The sequence below is a fragment of the Phaenicophaeus curvirostris genome, chromosome 7 (assembly GCF_032191515.1).
Source record: "Phaenicophaeus curvirostris isolate KB17595 chromosome 7, BPBGC_Pcur_1.0, whole genome shotgun sequence".
Classification (NCBI taxonomy): domain Eukaryota; kingdom Metazoa; phylum Chordata; class Aves; order Cuculiformes; family Cuculidae; genus Phaenicophaeus; species Phaenicophaeus curvirostris.
In genome coordinates this window covers 1,726,673-1,744,629 of record NC_091398.1, presented here as the reverse complement: position 1 = coordinate 1,744,629, position 17,957 = coordinate 1,726,673, and the positions used below count along the sequence as shown (strand labels likewise).

The 17,957-nt window shown below is 45.0% G+C and overlaps 2 protein-coding genes across 3 annotated transcripts in view; both read left to right on the top strand.

Annotated features, from left to right (window-relative positions):
• The window catches only part of LANCL1 (LanC like glutathione S-transferase 1), a 94,007-nt gene that overhangs the window by 27,488 nt on the left and 48,562 nt on the right, over nucleotides 1-17,957 (top strand). The gene's annotated exons all lie outside the window — the stretch shown is intronic.
• On the top strand, nucleotides 364-17,761 carry MYL1 (myosin light chain 1). 2 transcript variants are annotated; one of them, XM_069860472.1, is made up of 7 exons: nucleotides 364-583; nucleotides 10,575-10,602; nucleotides 13,732-13,875; nucleotides 14,950-15,123; nucleotides 15,641-15,718; nucleotides 16,550-16,601; nucleotides 17,436-17,761. In XM_069860472.1, exons 1-6 carry the CDS (start codon nucleotides 464-466, stop codon nucleotides 16,576-16,578), a joined length of 573 nt encoding a protein of 190 aa, XP_069716573.1. In that variant the 5' UTR covers nucleotides 364-463; the 3' UTR covers nucleotides 16,579-16,601; nucleotides 17,436-17,761. The 2 variants fall into 2 exon arrangements, with proteins under 2 accessions (XP_069716573.1, XP_069716574.1); XM_069860473.1 differs by lacking the exons at nucleotides 364-583; nucleotides 10,575-10,602 and adding exons at nucleotides 9,482-9,594; nucleotides 10,305-10,329.

Genomic DNA, 17,957 nt, shown 5'->3' with positions numbered 1-17,957 from the left:
GAGCTGAAATTCTGATGAGAAAAAGGACTGTTCAATCCATGCCCCAATGTCAGTGGCAGAGCCGAAACTAGGGTTGTCATAGTTCCCTCCTCCAGCCGTGGTTAAAAAAGCACAAAGGGAAGGTGGTCATGGGTTTTAAAGAGGGGGGGATAAAGTCACAGAAGTCCCTTGATCTTCTGAAGCCCTGCACTCTTATATTCCATTTATAGCTCAAGCTGGAATGACATCCCCCTTGATTAGCAAGCTGTCCAATCCAGCTGCATGTGTCAGGACTGTATGAGGCTCTAAGTGAAATATATATATGCCCTTATAGAGGTTAGCACGCCGGGTCCACCTCCAGGGCACAGGCTGTAGCTCATTCTGACCACTGCTCCTCTCCTGGGAATCACTTTTAAGGTCTCGGGTGCTGAAAGGGATTTTTTTGGGGGGGAGCACCTTTACTTTCAAATTTAAGCAACACAAAATGGCACCAAAGAAGGACGTAAAGAAACCAGCAGCAGCAGCAGCACCAGCACCCGCGCCAGCACCAGCGCCCGCGCCAGCTAAACCCAAAGAACCCGCAATTGACCTCAAGAGCATCAAGGTAAATGGATGAACGTGTGCTGCTCGTGGACCCAAAGCACTCCCGAAGGGGAGAGCTTGCAGGGTCCCAGCTGAGCCCTGCAGAGAAACGCTGCATGTGTGTTTGGTTCCGGTGTGGGGACTGCAGGGAAATGAATGAGTAACCTCGGTGGGTGGATTTGTGACCTGCCTGAGCTTTGGGTTGTTTCAGTAGCTGGAGGGGTGTAAGGCATGGTGCATGATTTAACACAAGAGTGAAGCCTGGTGATTTCAAAAGCAGTTTGGAGTGTGGCCCTCAGAACTTATTACCAAATCAGCATCAGCCTGACCTGTTGGTAAAGCTACATTTAGAAGAAACAACAAAAAACCCTCCAAAACCCTTGAGGCAGGTACATGAGGACAGGAAAGGGCTACCAGGACTTGAGATGCAATGTTTTTCCATAGCACTGCACCAAAACCAAACCTTATTTTGCAGTTTTCCCTCAATTTCCTCTCCCAAACTTCGCATCCACCTGCTGACCCTTTGGCCATGTGCCTGGAGATCAGCACAGCTTAGCTTTAAGAGCAGAGACAAACCAAAACAGATGAAAAGGAGAGAGGGATTTGGCAGTTCATCTGTTTTCTTTCCATTTGCATTCTACAACAAACATTGATAGAGGCCCTGAGTTGGAAAGCCAAGGGTGGAAGCATTTCAAGTGATTTCTTCTGACCTTTCCGTATTTGCTCAGAATTTGCAATGTGTGGCATATCAAAAGCAACAAAGGCTTTTGGAGATTTCCCTCTGCCTGCACTTCCATCTGATATCGCAGTCTCTTTAGACTTTGCATGCCAACCAGTATCACCAGTTGTTGCCTTGACCCCTCAAAGAAAACCCCTCCGTGTCAGGATGTTCTCTCCTTAGGAAAGAGGCGAAGGAGGTTTAGTGGCTAGAGGGATGAAGAGACAGCGTGGTGTCTCTGGGTAGGACTATAAATAGGAATTCTCCACCTACCTGACAAGCTGATTGGTCCCAGCACCAATCTGCTCAATCCTACATAAGGAATAGTGCTGAAGACCCCTAAAAACACCTACTCCTTTTCATCTCGTGATGAATTCTGTTTCAGGTATCCTCATGCATTTAAGCCCCAAGATCAGGACTCATTTAATGGCATTTCTTGAAGTTTCCTTTAATTTTCACAATCAGGAGTCAGTATTTTTCTGACACTATGAAGCTTCTCCTAAGGCTGAAGCTGAACCCACTGACAAAACAAAACAAGAGGAGGGATAAAAAAGAAATTTAAGTACTTTGAGCAATCATATTAAAAGCTGCTGGGTGAAAAGCATTTTGAGAACACTGTCTGAAAATTAGATTAGACCTCACGTTTCGCTTATCTCCAGAGATGAACGGAACGTCAGCTAATTTTCTTGCTAAATAATTTAATATGGCTTGATAGCTTTCCATGTCCAGTTCATTAGGTGGAAATAGACTTTGACTCCAGTGATCCTAGCTAATCTATCGTGACATAAATGGACTTAGTAGTATATTACCAGCTAAAAAAGGACAGGCTGCGGTCTGAGGCACCTCTGCAGTTCATTCCTTTACTTCAACAGCTCTCTTTAATGGCAAGAAATACATTCCATTCAGCCACCAAAGTCTCAGCACAGGGAAGAGCACAGCACCATTTCCAGCAAAACTTCGGAGCTGCAGAGTACTGAAAACCGAGCTTTTCGATGGGGACTCAGTGAATGATCCCTACCCTGGGATTCTCTGCAGCGATCTACCAGGCATGGGGGGTCAAAGCCTCCAGCACTTTGAAGGAGGGCATCAGGTGGGCTCCCCTCCACTCCTCTGGGGAATTCACAGCCACGCCAGAGCTTGCTGCTAATGAGAAGTGCCTGGGAACGCCAGGCAGCAGCGCCACGAGGATCTTGGGAGCCAGGCAAACACACAGAAAGGCTTTGTTAGCTGTTGTAAAGAGACATCCAAGCCCCTTCCAGCTGTTACAGCTGGAGCGGGTAAGGGTTGAGCTGCTGAATAAGGTTTTGCAGCAGCCAAATAAGCCACATTTGGCAGTGCACTTCATTTTAAATTGACAGAGATCATAACATTCTCCAAAACAAACAGGAAGGTGGTTTACAAACCTAAGTGGTGATGATTTTGTTGGTACCCTATCAGATGCTCTGCTTGGCCCGTCTTGAGGGAATCTGATTTTCTGAGTCTTTTGGGGTGCCTGCTTTGAAAGTTCGGCTTATTTTCCCCTCCTTAAGAGGTCTCAAGCTGGTTTCTTGCAGATGCAGGCACCCCAAGATTACCTGTCACCATCAGAAGCTCTGAAAGGCCTTTCACCCTCTTCTGTTCTTTAACCCCACTTTAAATTAACCCAGTTATAGTAAATATTCAGTGATTTGTTAGTACCAATAGCCTCTGATGTGGGATTTTCTATTTTTGAGCACCATCTATTGACTATAAAACTGCGTAACAGGAACACCCAACTGCTAAAGACTCAAACCTCTTAACTCAGCCCTTTTTCTGCCCACCTTAAGTTACAGCACAACTACAGGAAGAAAGTCACAGCAGGGAGGAAGAATTTCATTTTAAGTAGAAATGTACAGAGCCTCAGGAAACACCATAAACCTCCACCTGCTCTGCACAAGCCTTTCCAGACCATTTTTTTATTTCCAGTTTTCCTTATTATTAGTATGGCTTGGATTTGAACAATAGGTACAAAGATTAAAGCTTAAATCATAACTGAGATTAGCAGGGTGATAGATATATCTGAGAGTCACCACCAGGAACCAGCCATAATTAAAAGCAAAATGACCATAACCGATAATTTCCTTAAGAGATACCTGAGAATCCTGTAGTTAAAACTGTGGTGAGGACAAGGATGCCCCCCCAAAAAAGAGCTGCTCTGGTTTGTCAGCTTCCTTCTCCCACACCAGCCTGAGGGAGGAGAAACGCTGAGCTGACAAACAGCACTGCCAGGGGTCTGTGTCTGCAATAACTGGGATGGGATTTCAATGATGAAAATGTCTTTCCCGGTTGCAAAACCAGGTATAATAAACTTCATACTGCCTAAATCAGTTTAATCTGGTCCCTATCAGGAAAGGGAAAAAAAGCGTTTGTTTGACTGGAAATCCAAGAGCCACTGCCAGAAGGTCCAGTCCTTGGACTGAACCCAGGCTCAGAACAGACTGCAATGTTTTAGGGTCCTGGAGATGCCGAGTGCAGAGCTCCATAGGCTTCTGCTCTGTGGATGATGTGGATGCATTACACCCTGATCCGGTGTCACACCAGGTCCTTTACTTTCAGGATACACCCGAGTATCTTCTCTCAAACAGACAGATCGGGTTCTTGAAAGCATCCATGGCATAAGTGATGTTCCCTTTGTGCACAAGGCTCCCCATGCTGGTGTTTTCAAAACTGAAGCCCTAGTACCCCCCTTATGCCATGCCCAACTGCAGATAAGCTACCTACCTCTTTAGGGGAGCAATAATTAAAAGCTATCAATTAGTAAAGACTCATTAAGGCCTTGTGTAACTGTGTGATGCATGACTGAGCCTGCTGCATGGAAGCAAACCTCTGTGATCGTTTGTATTTATAAATACAGAGTTCTAAAGCAGTCAAAAGTGTTTCCCCAAGTGCCCTTAATTCTTATTGCACTCGCTACTCAAGGAGGTCACCTCTGAACAAACATTGCGTTGGGTATAACCAGAGAAAAACTCACTGAACGGCACTGACAGAAAGCTGCTGGGCTGGAGGGCGAGCAGGACTGCAGAAGTCAGCTGAAGCGCTCCAAGAGCCGCTGCGCTGCAGCCAAACTCCATGTGAAGCTGCAGAGTGAGAACAGGAATGTTAACAGTAGCTTTGCTCATAGCGCTAAGGGCTTGCTTAGGAACTGGCAGGTTTTTGCTGAAACTTTTGGCACAGACCTTCAGATTACACCTCATCCAGCTCCAGCGACAACTCCAGAAAGATTCCCTAGGACCAATACACCCACTGGGCAGGGTCACCAGTCCCAGGTGCCCTTGCAGGTAGGAAGGGGACAAGCATGAGGATGACTTAGCCTTAAGAGGTGAAAAGGTGCATGTCTGATGCCATCCAGACCAGGTCCCTGCTGCCACTTTGACCACTGAGCACCGTTCGGATGCAACCAAGAGCAGAGCTAAACCACCGCATGGACAAGCACAGAGGCATCCCAGGACAGGTCACCTGGACAGCAGACCCAGCATTGCATCATTCAGAGGGAGGCAGAATGAAGAGCAAACAGAAGAGCCACCTAGTTCTCTTTACAAAGGTTCCAGAAGAACTTTGTCTCCTTTTTTTCCCCCCCCCGAAGCACTGCTAGGCATGGAGTCTCTCCAATTAGCCATGTGTATTAGCAGCTTTTCTTATGCCTGCTAACCTGAAAAATCATTTGGAAGATACTGGTTTTCTATAAGATCCATTCTTCGTAACTCATAGCTTCGACACTATTTAAAATACAGACACCTACAAGCTTTTGGAGGTTCTGAGGAGTGTCCAATTTTAGTAGAAACAGCAGAAATCAAAGAAAATTACATAGAGAATAATATTTCAGGAGCTCAGAGTCTAAACAGGGGCTGTGTGGCAGAGCCTTATCTCCCATCAACTAATAAATCAAACCCACCTACGATATTTCTAAAACACTGCTTTAAACCTCCTTAGAGAGATTGTAACAGATAGTGACAAGCTATTTGAGTTTATCTGACATAAGGCAAAAAGAAGGGGACTAATTTAACCACAAGTAAAGAAATAAGTTGTCAGTAAGGAGATCCTAAACAGCCAAGCTGGAAATTTGCCTCCTTTTCACTGAGGCTTTATTACATCTTGCACCCATTGCCAAATCCCACTCTCAGCTGGCTGACTTACCGCATAGCACTTAAATGTCAAGTAGCAACAGTTTAAATAATGTGAATACGCTAACATTGCCACTGGGAGGCACGTTAAAACAACAAATCCCTCCCAGAGCAGCACTCCAGAGCCTAGTATTTCCTCACGCATCCTCTCGATTGCTCACATTCAAGCAAAATTAAACACAATTAGAAAAGGGAGGCTTTTACAAGAGAGCACAACAGAACATGCTAAGCTAATGAAATCTATACAAAACAGTGTGATCAGCAGTGCTGCTCGAGCACGTTTCCCTCCCAGGCATTTCAGAGGGCACGTTAACAAACCAGCAGGGCTCATCCCAAAGTTTTTGCACAGCTGAAAAGCAACTGTTAAGTTCCAAGCTGGGAAGTGACACAGAATGCTTGGAAGAAAGTCAAATTCCTCTGTGGCTAATTTAACTCAGATTTTGATTCTTCCAAACTTCTCTGTATCTCTCTCACACAATTTTCTTCCCTACATTAACAGTTGTCATCTTTATTTCTCCTTCAATGGTATTTCCAGGCAGCTCTTCTCTCAAAACAGAGCTTTCTTTCTCAAGAGCTACTCTGCTCCTAACATTTCTCTGCCTCATGAAATACATGAGGCAAAATCCACCAGGCTGTTGGTGCTTACTCAGATGAGGAGCCTCTTGAAAAATCAGTGGCATCATCTGCACGAGCTGTCAAACCATGGTGAGGGACAGGAGACAGCCCCGCTTTGAGGGGTTTGAGCTCTGTAATCCTGCACCCTGTGATGTCTGCTAGAAAATATGTGCAGCAGCATTAATCAAGAAGTAGGTATTAAAGGCGAACAGATATCATACCAACTGCTGGACGCACAATCCTGGCTTATCAACACCCCAAACCCCTCTAGTCCAGAAGAGAAGGCTAAATATACAATGAGTATCCCAGGGGACTCCCCAGTTTGCTGTTCTGATATTCCAAGACAACCAATACATTCTCGGTCTCTTCCATAGAGACAGAACCTTGAAATATCTGGGGACTCTGATAAAATCCTAAGATGATTCCCTCCTCTGTAATTCATCCAAAGGGTAACAAGCAGATGCAGCTGCTGAATGCTTTAACTCCAAGGAGCATCTTTTCAGGTTAAATCACCCTACTGAGCTGGGACTGGATCAGAAGGCCCCCACCCAGCATCAGGAGAAACAGAAGGTGGTCACAGATTGGACAGGAAAAAGCCTTGATCTTAAAAAGAAACTTCCAAACCCTACCACCTTTTTTTTGGCACAGTCAACCTTCTGGATAATAGCACTGTCCTTAAAACAGGGCTAAGCCAAGCTGAGAAATCCAGGTCCTTCTGATCTTCTTTCAGCATTTCATTCATTCTGCTGAGGGCATTTCTTTTATTAAGCCAAATTTCCTCAAGTTTCAATATCTTCCCTAAAGCCCCAGGACTTATCACATCCTCTGACTCTGCCAGGACCAGAACCAAGTTGACTGCAAAATACTTCTTCCAACCTTTTGAAGTTTATGAAAGCTTCCTACAGGACCAGAAATCTTAACTTTAATTTCTTTTAAGGAGTTTTGGCAATATTTTCTATACCGAGGCCATTTGTAGGGCCTCTTACCCCAAGCAAGCAGCATTTTAAGCCTGCAACAGACCCTACTGGTTTAAAGCAGGGTGACTCTTAATTCATGCAAGTGCAGCAACCTCCTACCAAATGAGATTTTATTCAAGAAATCAGCCATAAAAGGAGGCACTGATGCGGTGTGCTAGTATTTCCATGAATATTCTGAGCTCAAGTCTGACACGGTCTAAAGATCGATCAGCTTACATAGACCCCTCTCCATTTATACATGTTCGATAGCCCATTCAAACCCAATTGCTGATCCATCGAACAGTTTTCTACACCTGAGACAAATGCACCCCAGTCACTTTCCACTTGGCATCTACAGCCTTTTGGGATGAGCTTTGTTATAGCCAACATAAAGCTCGTTGGAAGCAAGAAAAAAGGGTTCAAGAAAATTAATTTAATTTTTCCTTTAAAATGTTAGGGGTTTAAAATGCTGGTTTCAGGCAAGCATTTCCCAGTAGCCGGCACTGGAGAGAGAGAGGCTGAGGGCAGAAGGCAAATTCCACAAAAGGCAACACTCTGCCTTGACCCAGGCAACATTTTGGCTCTGCCAAGGTCTTAAAAAACTCCTCTACTAATGCGTGGGGACTGATGGCCAAGATCTGCATTGGCTTTCTCCCAGCCCCGGTCTCAGCCAATATTAACCAGGTAGCCTGCACTAAACCCATGTTGGCTACTTCACACAAAAGCATCAACCCCCTTTCCTACATGATGACATCTTCGTGGCTACACTTTGTCCTGAATTCATCTCTGCTCCTGCAGGCTAAGAAATTACAAACAGCAGGGAAAAAAACCAAAACACAAAAAGGAAGGATTGGCAGCATTTTTCATACTCGGTATATTTTCCAGATATTTCTCCAACAAGGTGGATCAGCTCTTTGGACAGCACGTTTTCCAGCTGAAACAGCAAGCTTAGATAATTCCTTGCAGTTCTATAAAATCATAGAACAGTGAGTTAGAATGGACTCACGAGGACTATCAAGCCTATTTGTATCTTTAGATTTTAAAATAGGAGATAGGAGGTTAATGCCTCAAACCCCACCAAGTTTGTTTTTTTTTTACCTATTGTGATCATTCCATTTTAAAAAATAAATAAAAAGAAAACCAAACAGAAAAGTTAATTCTGCTTGGACTTGGTTTTTTGTTTGAGTGCTCTCAACAGACTGAAAAGAAACATTCACAAAGGTTAACAGAGCAAATTACAGGAAAAGATCTCCCTCACTAATCATATTTTGTCATTAGAAAGCCAGAAGCACTGAATGCTCAACAACAGAAACCAAGAGAAATTAGAGAGGAGACTGGAGTTTGCAGCAGGGAGTCTGTTGTGATATAATTGTTTCCACCCCAGCTCCATGACACTCCTCACCCAGCCGAGGCAACGAGGAAAGGAAGAAGCTTGGAGCAAAGTTTTCCAATCCTTTTACAGCATCATCCAGCATCAGTTTGGAGATTTGACCTAGACTTGCAGGTTGCTACGTGGTAGGACTGGATCTACTGGAAAAACTGCAGCCTCTCATCTCCTGCAAGATAACTAAAAACTCCACGCTTGTCCTACCACAATCCTTTCACTCTACAACCCAAAAAGCAAGTACCTCTCTTCCCACCACAAACAGCAACCCTTCCACTTCACAAAGCCTTGGAGGGTCTTGGCTTCTATCACAGCTTCTCCCTTGCTCCCACATCACAAAACCCTCAGCAGCACCTCCTCTCACCACACCAGCAAGTTCTAAAGCCATCACACTAGCGTCCTACCTAACTCCAGCCTGGAGGAGGGTGTCCTGGAGAGCACAGGCTACTGAAAATACAAATTTCCCACTGTCCTGTGGGGTGTTACATCTCCACATCGACTGCTAACCTAGCAACACAGCTGGATTCAAAATGCACGGATCATTTTTCCCTTAAAAAGTGTTCAAAATGCACAAAACATGACCAGCGCAGAGGAAGAGCCTCACCATGGGACACCACCTCCTCAACAGGTTAATCTTCTGCTCAGTGTCAACAGCTGGATCCCACTGCACAGACAAGCCACAGCACCACTCACCCAACAATATTCACTATATTATCCCTATCAGAGTTGAGCAAAGCCCAGGGAAGGTACGAGAGCCATCCAACACGCAAGCCATGTGCCAAACCAGCCAGCTGGGCCACCACCTGGCACCTCTTCCCTTATTCGCCGAGTTTACAGCTTATTGGAGAAATAGAACCTTTCCCTATAAGGAAGCCTTGGTAGGTCTGGACAGGGAATATCCCCTCGACAGTACGGACCCAGAAAGTGCTGACATGAATCAAACTTGCTGCTTGCCACTCCCTGCCCCTCTCCAACCTCCTAAAAATAGCCACTGTGAGATGTCCATCAAGACATGGAGCCTCCTGTCACTTTGCCCTAAGAAAGCTAAAGAACTCGCCAAGGGGAGGGACCACTTCCTTCTGACACCTAATCCAGGCAATGCCGTCAGCACCGCCGGATAAATAAGGGGAAGAAAGGCCAAGAAAGCAGGACCACTCTCGAGACCTCTCAGCTAATCCCTCCTGTCCGTCTGCTGCTCCGCTTTTCCATCTCTCAGCCATGGTGGGTCCACTGGAAAGCTAACGGTTAGCAGCAAGCCAGTGTGTTTTAGAGAAGTGATTTGGGCTTCTCACTCAAGTTAGTTCTTGGAGGGAGGGGGAAGAAGGAAGGACAGCCCAGAAGAGAGTTTAGGTTTGCTTGGCTTTCCTCCTTGAAGCTAAAGGCTGTGCGAGGTTTTCCAGTGAGCCTCGAGTTCTGCACCAGGCGATGGTAGACGTGCAGCTCCCACAGCTTCAGACAATGGGGTTTTTTAAATCAGATGCAACCTGCTAAAGTGGCAAAGGAAGAGTAACGCTTTTATCTAGAATCATAGTTTAGTACTTTATGAAAAAATGTGCTGACAAAAAACAATTTGAAACAGATTAAGGGATTGGTTTATTTTCTATGTTAATGTAAAAAAAGTGCTTGTAAAGCAATATTATTTCTAAGCATCTTAATCAAACAGGTCTGTACTAAACCAGCAAGTGACCTGGTGGTATGTTAACATCATCTTTGATTGTTGTTGCCTCTAGCCACCATCCTGGCTTTCCCTGGGATGTAGACTTTGATGCAATCTTTAAGAACAGAACTGGTGGTGCATTTTCACAAGGGAAGTGGCTAGTTTAGGCAAGACAGATATGAGAGTGCTCAGCTACTTAGAGGTCTTTGCTTTCTCTCAGTGCATTTTCAGCAGTACTAGTTTTCTCTTCTCTTTTTTCTCTTCCCAACCGCAGTCCTTCACTCCAGACCAAATTAATGGTAAGTAAAATAAAAGTTAAACTCTAACAAGGGGCAGGAGGGGGAACATAATGGCTACGGAATGCTAAATACTCACCAGTCTTAACAGCCCTTTTGCTATCTGAGTTACTTCTGCACATCTGACAGGCCACATTCTTGCTGTTTTGGAAGATGACTCATGGATTGAGCTGGATGCTTTAAAAACCAGGTCCTCCCCCAGCTCCCCCTTCCTAAGCTATTTTTTGTGATTGATTTCCTTCCAACAGATCGAGTTCTCCAAGGAGCAGCAGGATGGTAAGTTACCAGAGAGCTGATGTGTTGTACGTGTATGTGGATTCAGAGAGGAACTACAGAAGTTTAACCTTTACAAAAAGATGAGCTAGGGCTGCAGCCAGTATAAATCACCACACTCTTGACTTCAGAGGAGCCGTGCTGACTTATGCTGAACAAGAATCTGACTGTAGATTTACACGTAATTTATCCGAGTGCTTGTGCCCTGCCCAAGCCGAAGGTTTATGCCACAGTACAAAGAGGAAATACGGTGGTGTTAGCAGCTCTGCCTACTGCACATGTTTCAGCTGAGCTCCCGAGCTGGCCGGGCACAAGGATGCTGAAAATAGGTCTTGTATTTTAGAAGGCATAAGGGAAACAGGCAGAGGAGGAGGGAGTGGGCTGAAAATTTAACTGAGCTGCAGTGACATTGGGATTTTCCATGAACAGAAGGTGCAAGAGGCCTGTGTGTCCCCTTTCGCCAAGTGGTGGTATAGGAAGGGAGGAACAAAGGCTGTTTCTTCCGTAAATGCATTCATGAAGCATGTAATTAATTAGCGGCCTGCGTAAACTGCTGCATATAAACACAACAGTCTGGATATTCTGCAATTCCAGAGCATCTTGCTGCACCCTCTGCTTGACAAGCCACCAGCAAGTTCCAAATTGCTGGAAAAATCCAATTAAATACTCTGATATGACCAAAACCCTTCATTAAAGCTCTGGAAATCTAAACTGGTGTGTTTTAAATATCACAAGAGATGCATTTGGATTATATTAATATAATGTAAGTTTAAAAATAACATCCAACATTCAGTAGCAAATATAGTACTCCTCTCTGTGAGCAAATACTTAGAACTGAAGACACGCGGATTGACTTGAAATGCAGAGGGAGAGGAACAGTTGGGAGCAGGTCTTGAAAGCCCTAAACTTCCTGAACTGGGCTACAAAAGCAAAAGGGAGAGGTACAAGGCAGTGAGACTAGAAACACTTCTCTTCCTGGAGTCAAACACTTCTGGTGACAAAGAAAACCATTTGGACTCTTTCTCACTTCTTAATTCTCGAACTTTTACTAAAGGATCAGGAGGATTTATGGGAAAGCACCATCAATTCAAAGCTGCTGCTGTGTGTACCAAAGGAAAATATTTCTTTCAGCATCCCTAAATATTTCAGATCACCCGGTAACACTGCGATAGCTGAACCAAGCAGCGGAGCAATTAAAAGCTACCTGAGAGAGGGAGGATTTCCCAGGAACAGAGAAATCCCACCCTCATAACTGTCTCCATCCACACAGCAGCCGGGCAGTGCCTTCCTCAGAGAGGGATTTCAGATGTGGTTGTTGGAGCAGGGGCATAAACTAGGACTAGCTATATTAAAAACAAATAAAACAACACAAAGCTAAAAAGAAAACCCCACAGCAAAGATGTGTTGCAGCAAAATACCTGCCCAAGCAGCAAAGATAAAAGCAGGCCTTTCCTCTGAGCTGGGGAGCAGCATTCAGAACCCAGCAAACATAAACCTTCACGGGACTTACAAAGCCAAGAAACTCTTCTGCTGGCTTTGCTGATAGCAAACTGGCTTTGTTTTACACCTCACTCTGGCTAAATGTCATTAATGCACCAGATGAAGGATGGGATCTTGTGGTATATATCATTACAGCTCCATCGACCTCAGCTGCTAGAGCCAGTATCATGTTGGCGTATTTAAAGGGAAGCTCTACACAGGTCCAAGAGGCCTTGATTTCATACCCTGCCATAAAAGCTGTGGGGGAAGAGGGTGAGCAGTAAAAGGGTATAGGTCTTTCCCATCAGACAGTAAGATGATTAGTTTCAGATGGATTGCATTACAGCAGAGCGGGCAGACATCCTGTATCAGCAGTTTTACTGGGCACCAGCAGCTCCTCTGCTATGGCGGAATATGGATGGCTACAGCAAGAACCTCAGTATCTCTACATCACACCCCCCCGGCACAAGACGAATGAAGACACAATATGAAATGTGGTTTGTGACTCCTAAATCTGCCCCAAAGCACAAAGAGCATTCCACCTAGACACGCCGTGAAACACAAAGCCTGTCTCGCTGCTGGAAGCGCATCATGGCCAAGGAAAAGATATTTCACTTGGTTTACTTGGAGCTAAAATACAGCATCATCAGACACTGCAGCACAGAAAAGATCAACAGCATAGTCGAAGATGCTCTGACATGAAGTTTGACAATGGCTTTTTGGCTAGACCCTTGACTTCACCTCCTCCCCTCTTTTATAACAAGATTTCTTTGTTCATTGCAATAAATACGCAAAAAGCCCTGGAAAAGATAAAGCAAAATGATTAACACTAACTTTGCAACAGAAGATGAAGACCTGAAGTGTGATGGAGGCAACCCTCTGTCCTGTTTTTTGTAGAAGTGTCTGCACCCCAAGTCCTTGGTCAGCAGCAAAAGGGAATCTGGTGAACATTGAGCCCTCGGCAGCACTGAAATAAGCAAAACCTCAACATGTGCACACTGGAAACACACAGGAATAAGGCACCACACAAGTATTGGTGCTGGAACAGCTGGGTACTCATGGATCAGTAAAAAGCAGGGACAGATCGCAAAGAGCAGAGAAAGAAGGGAACAAACATGAGTAGAAATGTCATTGTAAGGCAACTTCAGGGGAAAACTAAAGTACAAGCATTTGAAATCCACCTCCAAGTTTCCCATTAGTACTGGGTAGCTGAGATGCTGCGATGGCAGCAGGTGTTTTGCTCTGCTAGGCACTTTGACAGAAGAGTCCTGGTCCTCCGATGAGACACAGTGGAGCGGGTAACATTTTTACCTTCTGCTCCTCTGTGATCAAAAGCTGTTCTTGAATGGCAATGTCTGTATAAAGCTCACCTTTCCCTGTGCTCGGAATACCCACGGGGTCAATCACAAAGCTACTGATGGCTATCAGACCCAGGAGAGCTATGAAAGGTAGATATAGCCATTTAAAAATAGTGATGCCAAAATGTCAGGAGGGAGGAGTTTTTCTTGGGCTCGTGGGCCAAAGAATCCCCTGGCTAATTCCCCCTGGAGCTGGTGGAACGGGGCCAGGAGACAACAGGCTCCCTTCTTTGTCAATACAACTTGTCAATAGGGAGCTGCCCGGCTCAATGTAACCATTGCTCTTCCCTTGCAGACTTCAAGGAGGCCTTCCTCCTCTTTGACAGGACTGGCGATGCCAAGATCACCCTCAGCCAGGTTGGCGATATCATCCGGGCGCTGGGGCAGAACCCAACGAACGCCGAGGTCAGCAAGATCCTGGGCAACCCCAGCAAAGAGGGTGAGTAGCCCACGGGCTCTCGGGCAGGGGAACCCTCAGCAGCAGCATCAATAATCACAGCAGCAAGGAGAGAAGAGAGGGGGAGCTCTGCAGCAACCATATAAGAAATTTCTCCACTTCCTTTGGAAGAGGATGATGATGGTGGGGAATAGAGTGCTTGGAAAGAGGAAAATGTCCTTAAGCTACAGAGAATTTTCTGTAGGGATCGTTTGGGTGTTAACTTGGTGCTATGCACACATCACTGCTCACAGTCCATCTGTGCTCCTGCCCTTGCTGAGAAGCTGCAAGTCCATTTCTGACAGGTGATACTCAGCTCTTCCAGTCCTTCCAGTGCAGGACCTTCTGCATAAGCTGAGACACAGAACTGGAAGCCCACCTGGATATTCCTGCTGACTGGGGTGGTCTGCCCAAGGCTCCTACACACCCAGGCCTGCTGAGGCACATGCTGGACATTCAGTAGACATTTTCTTTCCTCTTCTCCCCTCTTAGAGGCAAAAGAAATGTTAAAAACAGTAATCTTCTAACAGGGTCCTGGCAGCAGGTGAGCCCTGATTTCAGTCATTCAGAACCACATTAAGATAGGCTAAATTATATCCAAATACTCAGATCTGGTAAAGGCAGCTCTGAGGAAGAATTCAGAAGAGCAGAGTTAAGCGCTGGCACCAGCAGGAAGCCCTGAGCAGAGGGCTAGCACAGAAGTGAGACTGTGACAGTCATTACAGTGACTACAGCAACAACTAATTTATTTTCAAATGGCTGTGTAGTCAGAGAGCTTCTGTAAAAAAAAAAAAAAGTATAGTGAAAAACCTCTCCTGTGTTTCCACCCATTCCATTTCATTGCTGCCCAGATGAAGGCTGCTCTTTGCAAAGATCTAAGGAGTAGAGGGGGAACACCTGTCACAAAAAAAGATCTTTTTACTTGGCAGCCTTGCTCCAACACAAGCCATTCTAGTCCTTAGGCAAAGACTAGAGAAAAAGATGGAAAGAGGTTCACCAATGAGGCAGGAGACACTCCCGCATTTCAGGGTGAATGAACATGAATCTATTGTGTAACAACTAGTATTTTCCTTCCAGAGATGAATGCCAAGAAAATCACTTTTGAAGAGTTCCTGCCCATGTTGCAAGCAGCTGCTAACAACAAGGATCAGGGCACCTACGAGGACTTTGTTGAAGGTCTGCGCGTCTTCGACAAGGAAGGCAACGGCACAGTCATGGGGGCTGAGCTCCGTCACGTACTGGCTACTCTGGGTAAGGGCGCACTCTAAAAAATTGCTGCTGTTGGAAGGCATGGGAGTGGGAAGGAAGATATTCCAAGCAGCTGGGAGCAGCAGGAGGCTGGAAAGCCAGACAAGACTCTGGGTTTCCTAAGTGGGAATCCACAATGAAAGCAAAGAAAACTCAGTAGAAAGCCCAAATTAAAAGGTTTGGTTTATTACTTCTAAATTCAGATCAGATATTAAGAGTGCCTGTTTTTGAAGGAACAGAGAGAAGAGGCTGTACACCTCAGTCATGTAACACACGGACAGAGGCCCAGGATTTACTGCATGGTTTCTTTACTCTGTAGGAATAACTAGAACCCCTGTATCTATACACAAACACAGAACTTCTAAAGAGAGTTACAATTAATAAAACTCAGTTCACATATAGATATTTCGACACCAACTCAGAAAATAAGGAAAGCTTTTGGAAAACCAAAACCTTTTGTAGGGTTCAGCCTAAGCTGTGTGCCTGAGGAAGAATTAACCGAGCTCTCTCCACTCTCCAGGTGAGAAGATGACAGAAGAAGAAGTAGAAGAACTCATGAAAGGTCAGGAAGACTCCAATGGCTGCATCAACTACGAGGGTAGGTGCAAGGGTTCAGCACTCTCTGATCTTACATTTATCCCTCTCTCTCACCAAGTTTCATTTCAGCTGGCTTTTAGTTTCTCAGGCAAATCAGATACAGCTGCAGCTATGTTGAAAGCATGATGCATGGAAACAAGTGTTGCCACATGCTTAGCCTGCAGTCACATCACTAAAGAGACCAGATTCAGTCACAGCAGAGAAGGCTGCTTCAATCAATACTCAGTCTGCAGATTCTGACTTTCTGTAGAGCAGTCAGTGGCTTAAACCAACCCCATAGCTAATTCTGAGACAAAGTGCTCTATTTGTTACATATTCAGCCTTATGACATTTAAGTAGGGTGAGAATTTGATTGGTTTGGGCTGGAAGGGACCTCAAAGCCCTGCCATGGGCAGTCCCACCCCTGCCATGGGCAGGGACACCTCCCACTGGATCAGGGGCTCCAAGCCGCATCCAACCTGGCCTCAAACACCTCCAGGGATGGGGCAGCCACCCCTGCTCTGGGCAACCTGGGCCACCCCACCCTCACTGTGAAACATTTCTTTCCAAGATCTCATCTCCATCTCCCCTCTTTCAGCTGAAAACCATTCCCCTTACCCTATCCCTGCTCTCCCTGATCAAGAGCCCCTCTCCACCTTTCCCATGGGCCCCCTTTCAGTACTGAAGTGTTGTACAACATTAAACACTGAGCACTGTCACAATGTTGGGTCAAATCCATTCAGGAACATGTGTTTCTAATGCCATCAGCTCATGAACAGCTGGTATTTTTAAAGCTATTCTCAAAATAACATTCGTGGCTTCTTCTGACTGGTATATCTGTGTTTTTCCACAGCATTTGTAAAGCACATCTTGTCCGTCTAAGTGACTTCCCCAGACACCAAACAGTACGTTCCTCTCATTTCTACACTTAACCTTGCCCATTTGCTATGCTTAAAGGCCTCTATGTGCCCACGGCCACATAGAAATTAAGAAACCAGTGTGACTCCGTCTCCCCAGTGGCACGAGTATAGCAAAATAAAACTGTTGTTCAAGAGCAAAGAGAACAGGAGTGTGATTCCCAGGTCTTGTTCACAGTTCTGTAACTGTTTCGAGAGGATTTGTCAGACATACCCAAACTGTGAAAAGAAATGCTCAGTTTATTCATGGAAACACTCAGGCTTCAGTATTACCCTAGAACTCTGTTGTGATACAAAGCAAGAGTTTAAGTTATGCAAACTGACAGCCTGAGATGTTTATCCTATAAGCACATTGAGATTTTGCTATAAAAAGAAATCTACGCCTTTTGATAATTTGCAGATTTCTGTAAAGATAAAATAGCCTGAGAACCGGTGCGAGCAGCTCATCACGCCAAACAATTATCTGGAAAAAAAAGTATTCTAACAGTTGTGATCAGTAGTCAAAAGAGGGCTTCAGAAGTATGTAATCATTTATCAGCTCTTCTGTAAGCAGTGAAAAACACGACAAACCCCCCTGCACCCTTGAAATGCTGCAATTTCATCCAAAGAGAAACCCAGCAGCTGTCTTTAAAACACAGACATAGAGCATCGTGCGTGTGGGGGTTTGAGCTGTTAGTTATTCTAACCCAGGGAAGACAGATTCCCAACTCCCGTATGGAACAACAAACACCTCAAAATAGAAATAGAGGGCTCAGTGTGTCTTTTTGCAAGTGTTTCTTCAGCCAACACTGACTTCAAGCCAACTCTCCCATTCCTTCCCAGAACAAGTTAAATTCAGAAAGAGACCAGATGGCACTTGAGATTTGCCTGAAATCCCTGCTCAGTCTGTCACCACCAACATGGAAACTGCATAGAACTGGATGATGTGCCTCCAACCTCACCGTTTTTCACCAGTGCATCCATAGGCATCGCCTCTGGGGCACTACGCTTGCATTTAGAAAACCTCAACTTTCATCAAAGCAAGCTAAAATGTAATAAACTGCAGCCATCCAGGATCCATCCATCCCAAACATCTCTTTCCATGTTGTTTGCATTGAAACAATGTAAAGTCTCGGAAAAAATTAAACATCAATAAATCTCTGTGGTCACTTTGTGGCTATAAGGTGTTTTTTTCCTCTAACACTGTTCAAACTCATTCAAAGCAGCACTCGGCATTTAAATTATTTTCTCTGTAAATTGTGTTTCACAAAATAAAGTTTTATCAGAAACAAAAGTAACAGACCTCTCCAGGAGGTCACTACTTAATCTGAACAAATAGTTTTCTTTGGGGGCTGGCTGGGAGAA

Bases quoted from the DNA above. Each gene is read 5' to 3' on its own strand.
- MYL1 (XM_069860472.1), top strand. From the start codon at position 464: ATGGCACCAAAGAAGGACGTAAAGAAACCAGCAGCAGCAGCAGCACCA. The intron at 10,603-13,731 runs GTAAGTTACCAG...CTTCCCTTGCAG, and splicing joins CTCCAAGGAGCAGCAGGATG to ACTTCAAGGAGGCCTTCCTC. The intron at 13,876-14,949 runs GTGAGTAGCCCA...TTTTCCTTCCAG, and splicing joins GGGCAACCCCAGCAAAGAGG to AGATGAATGCCAAGAAAATC.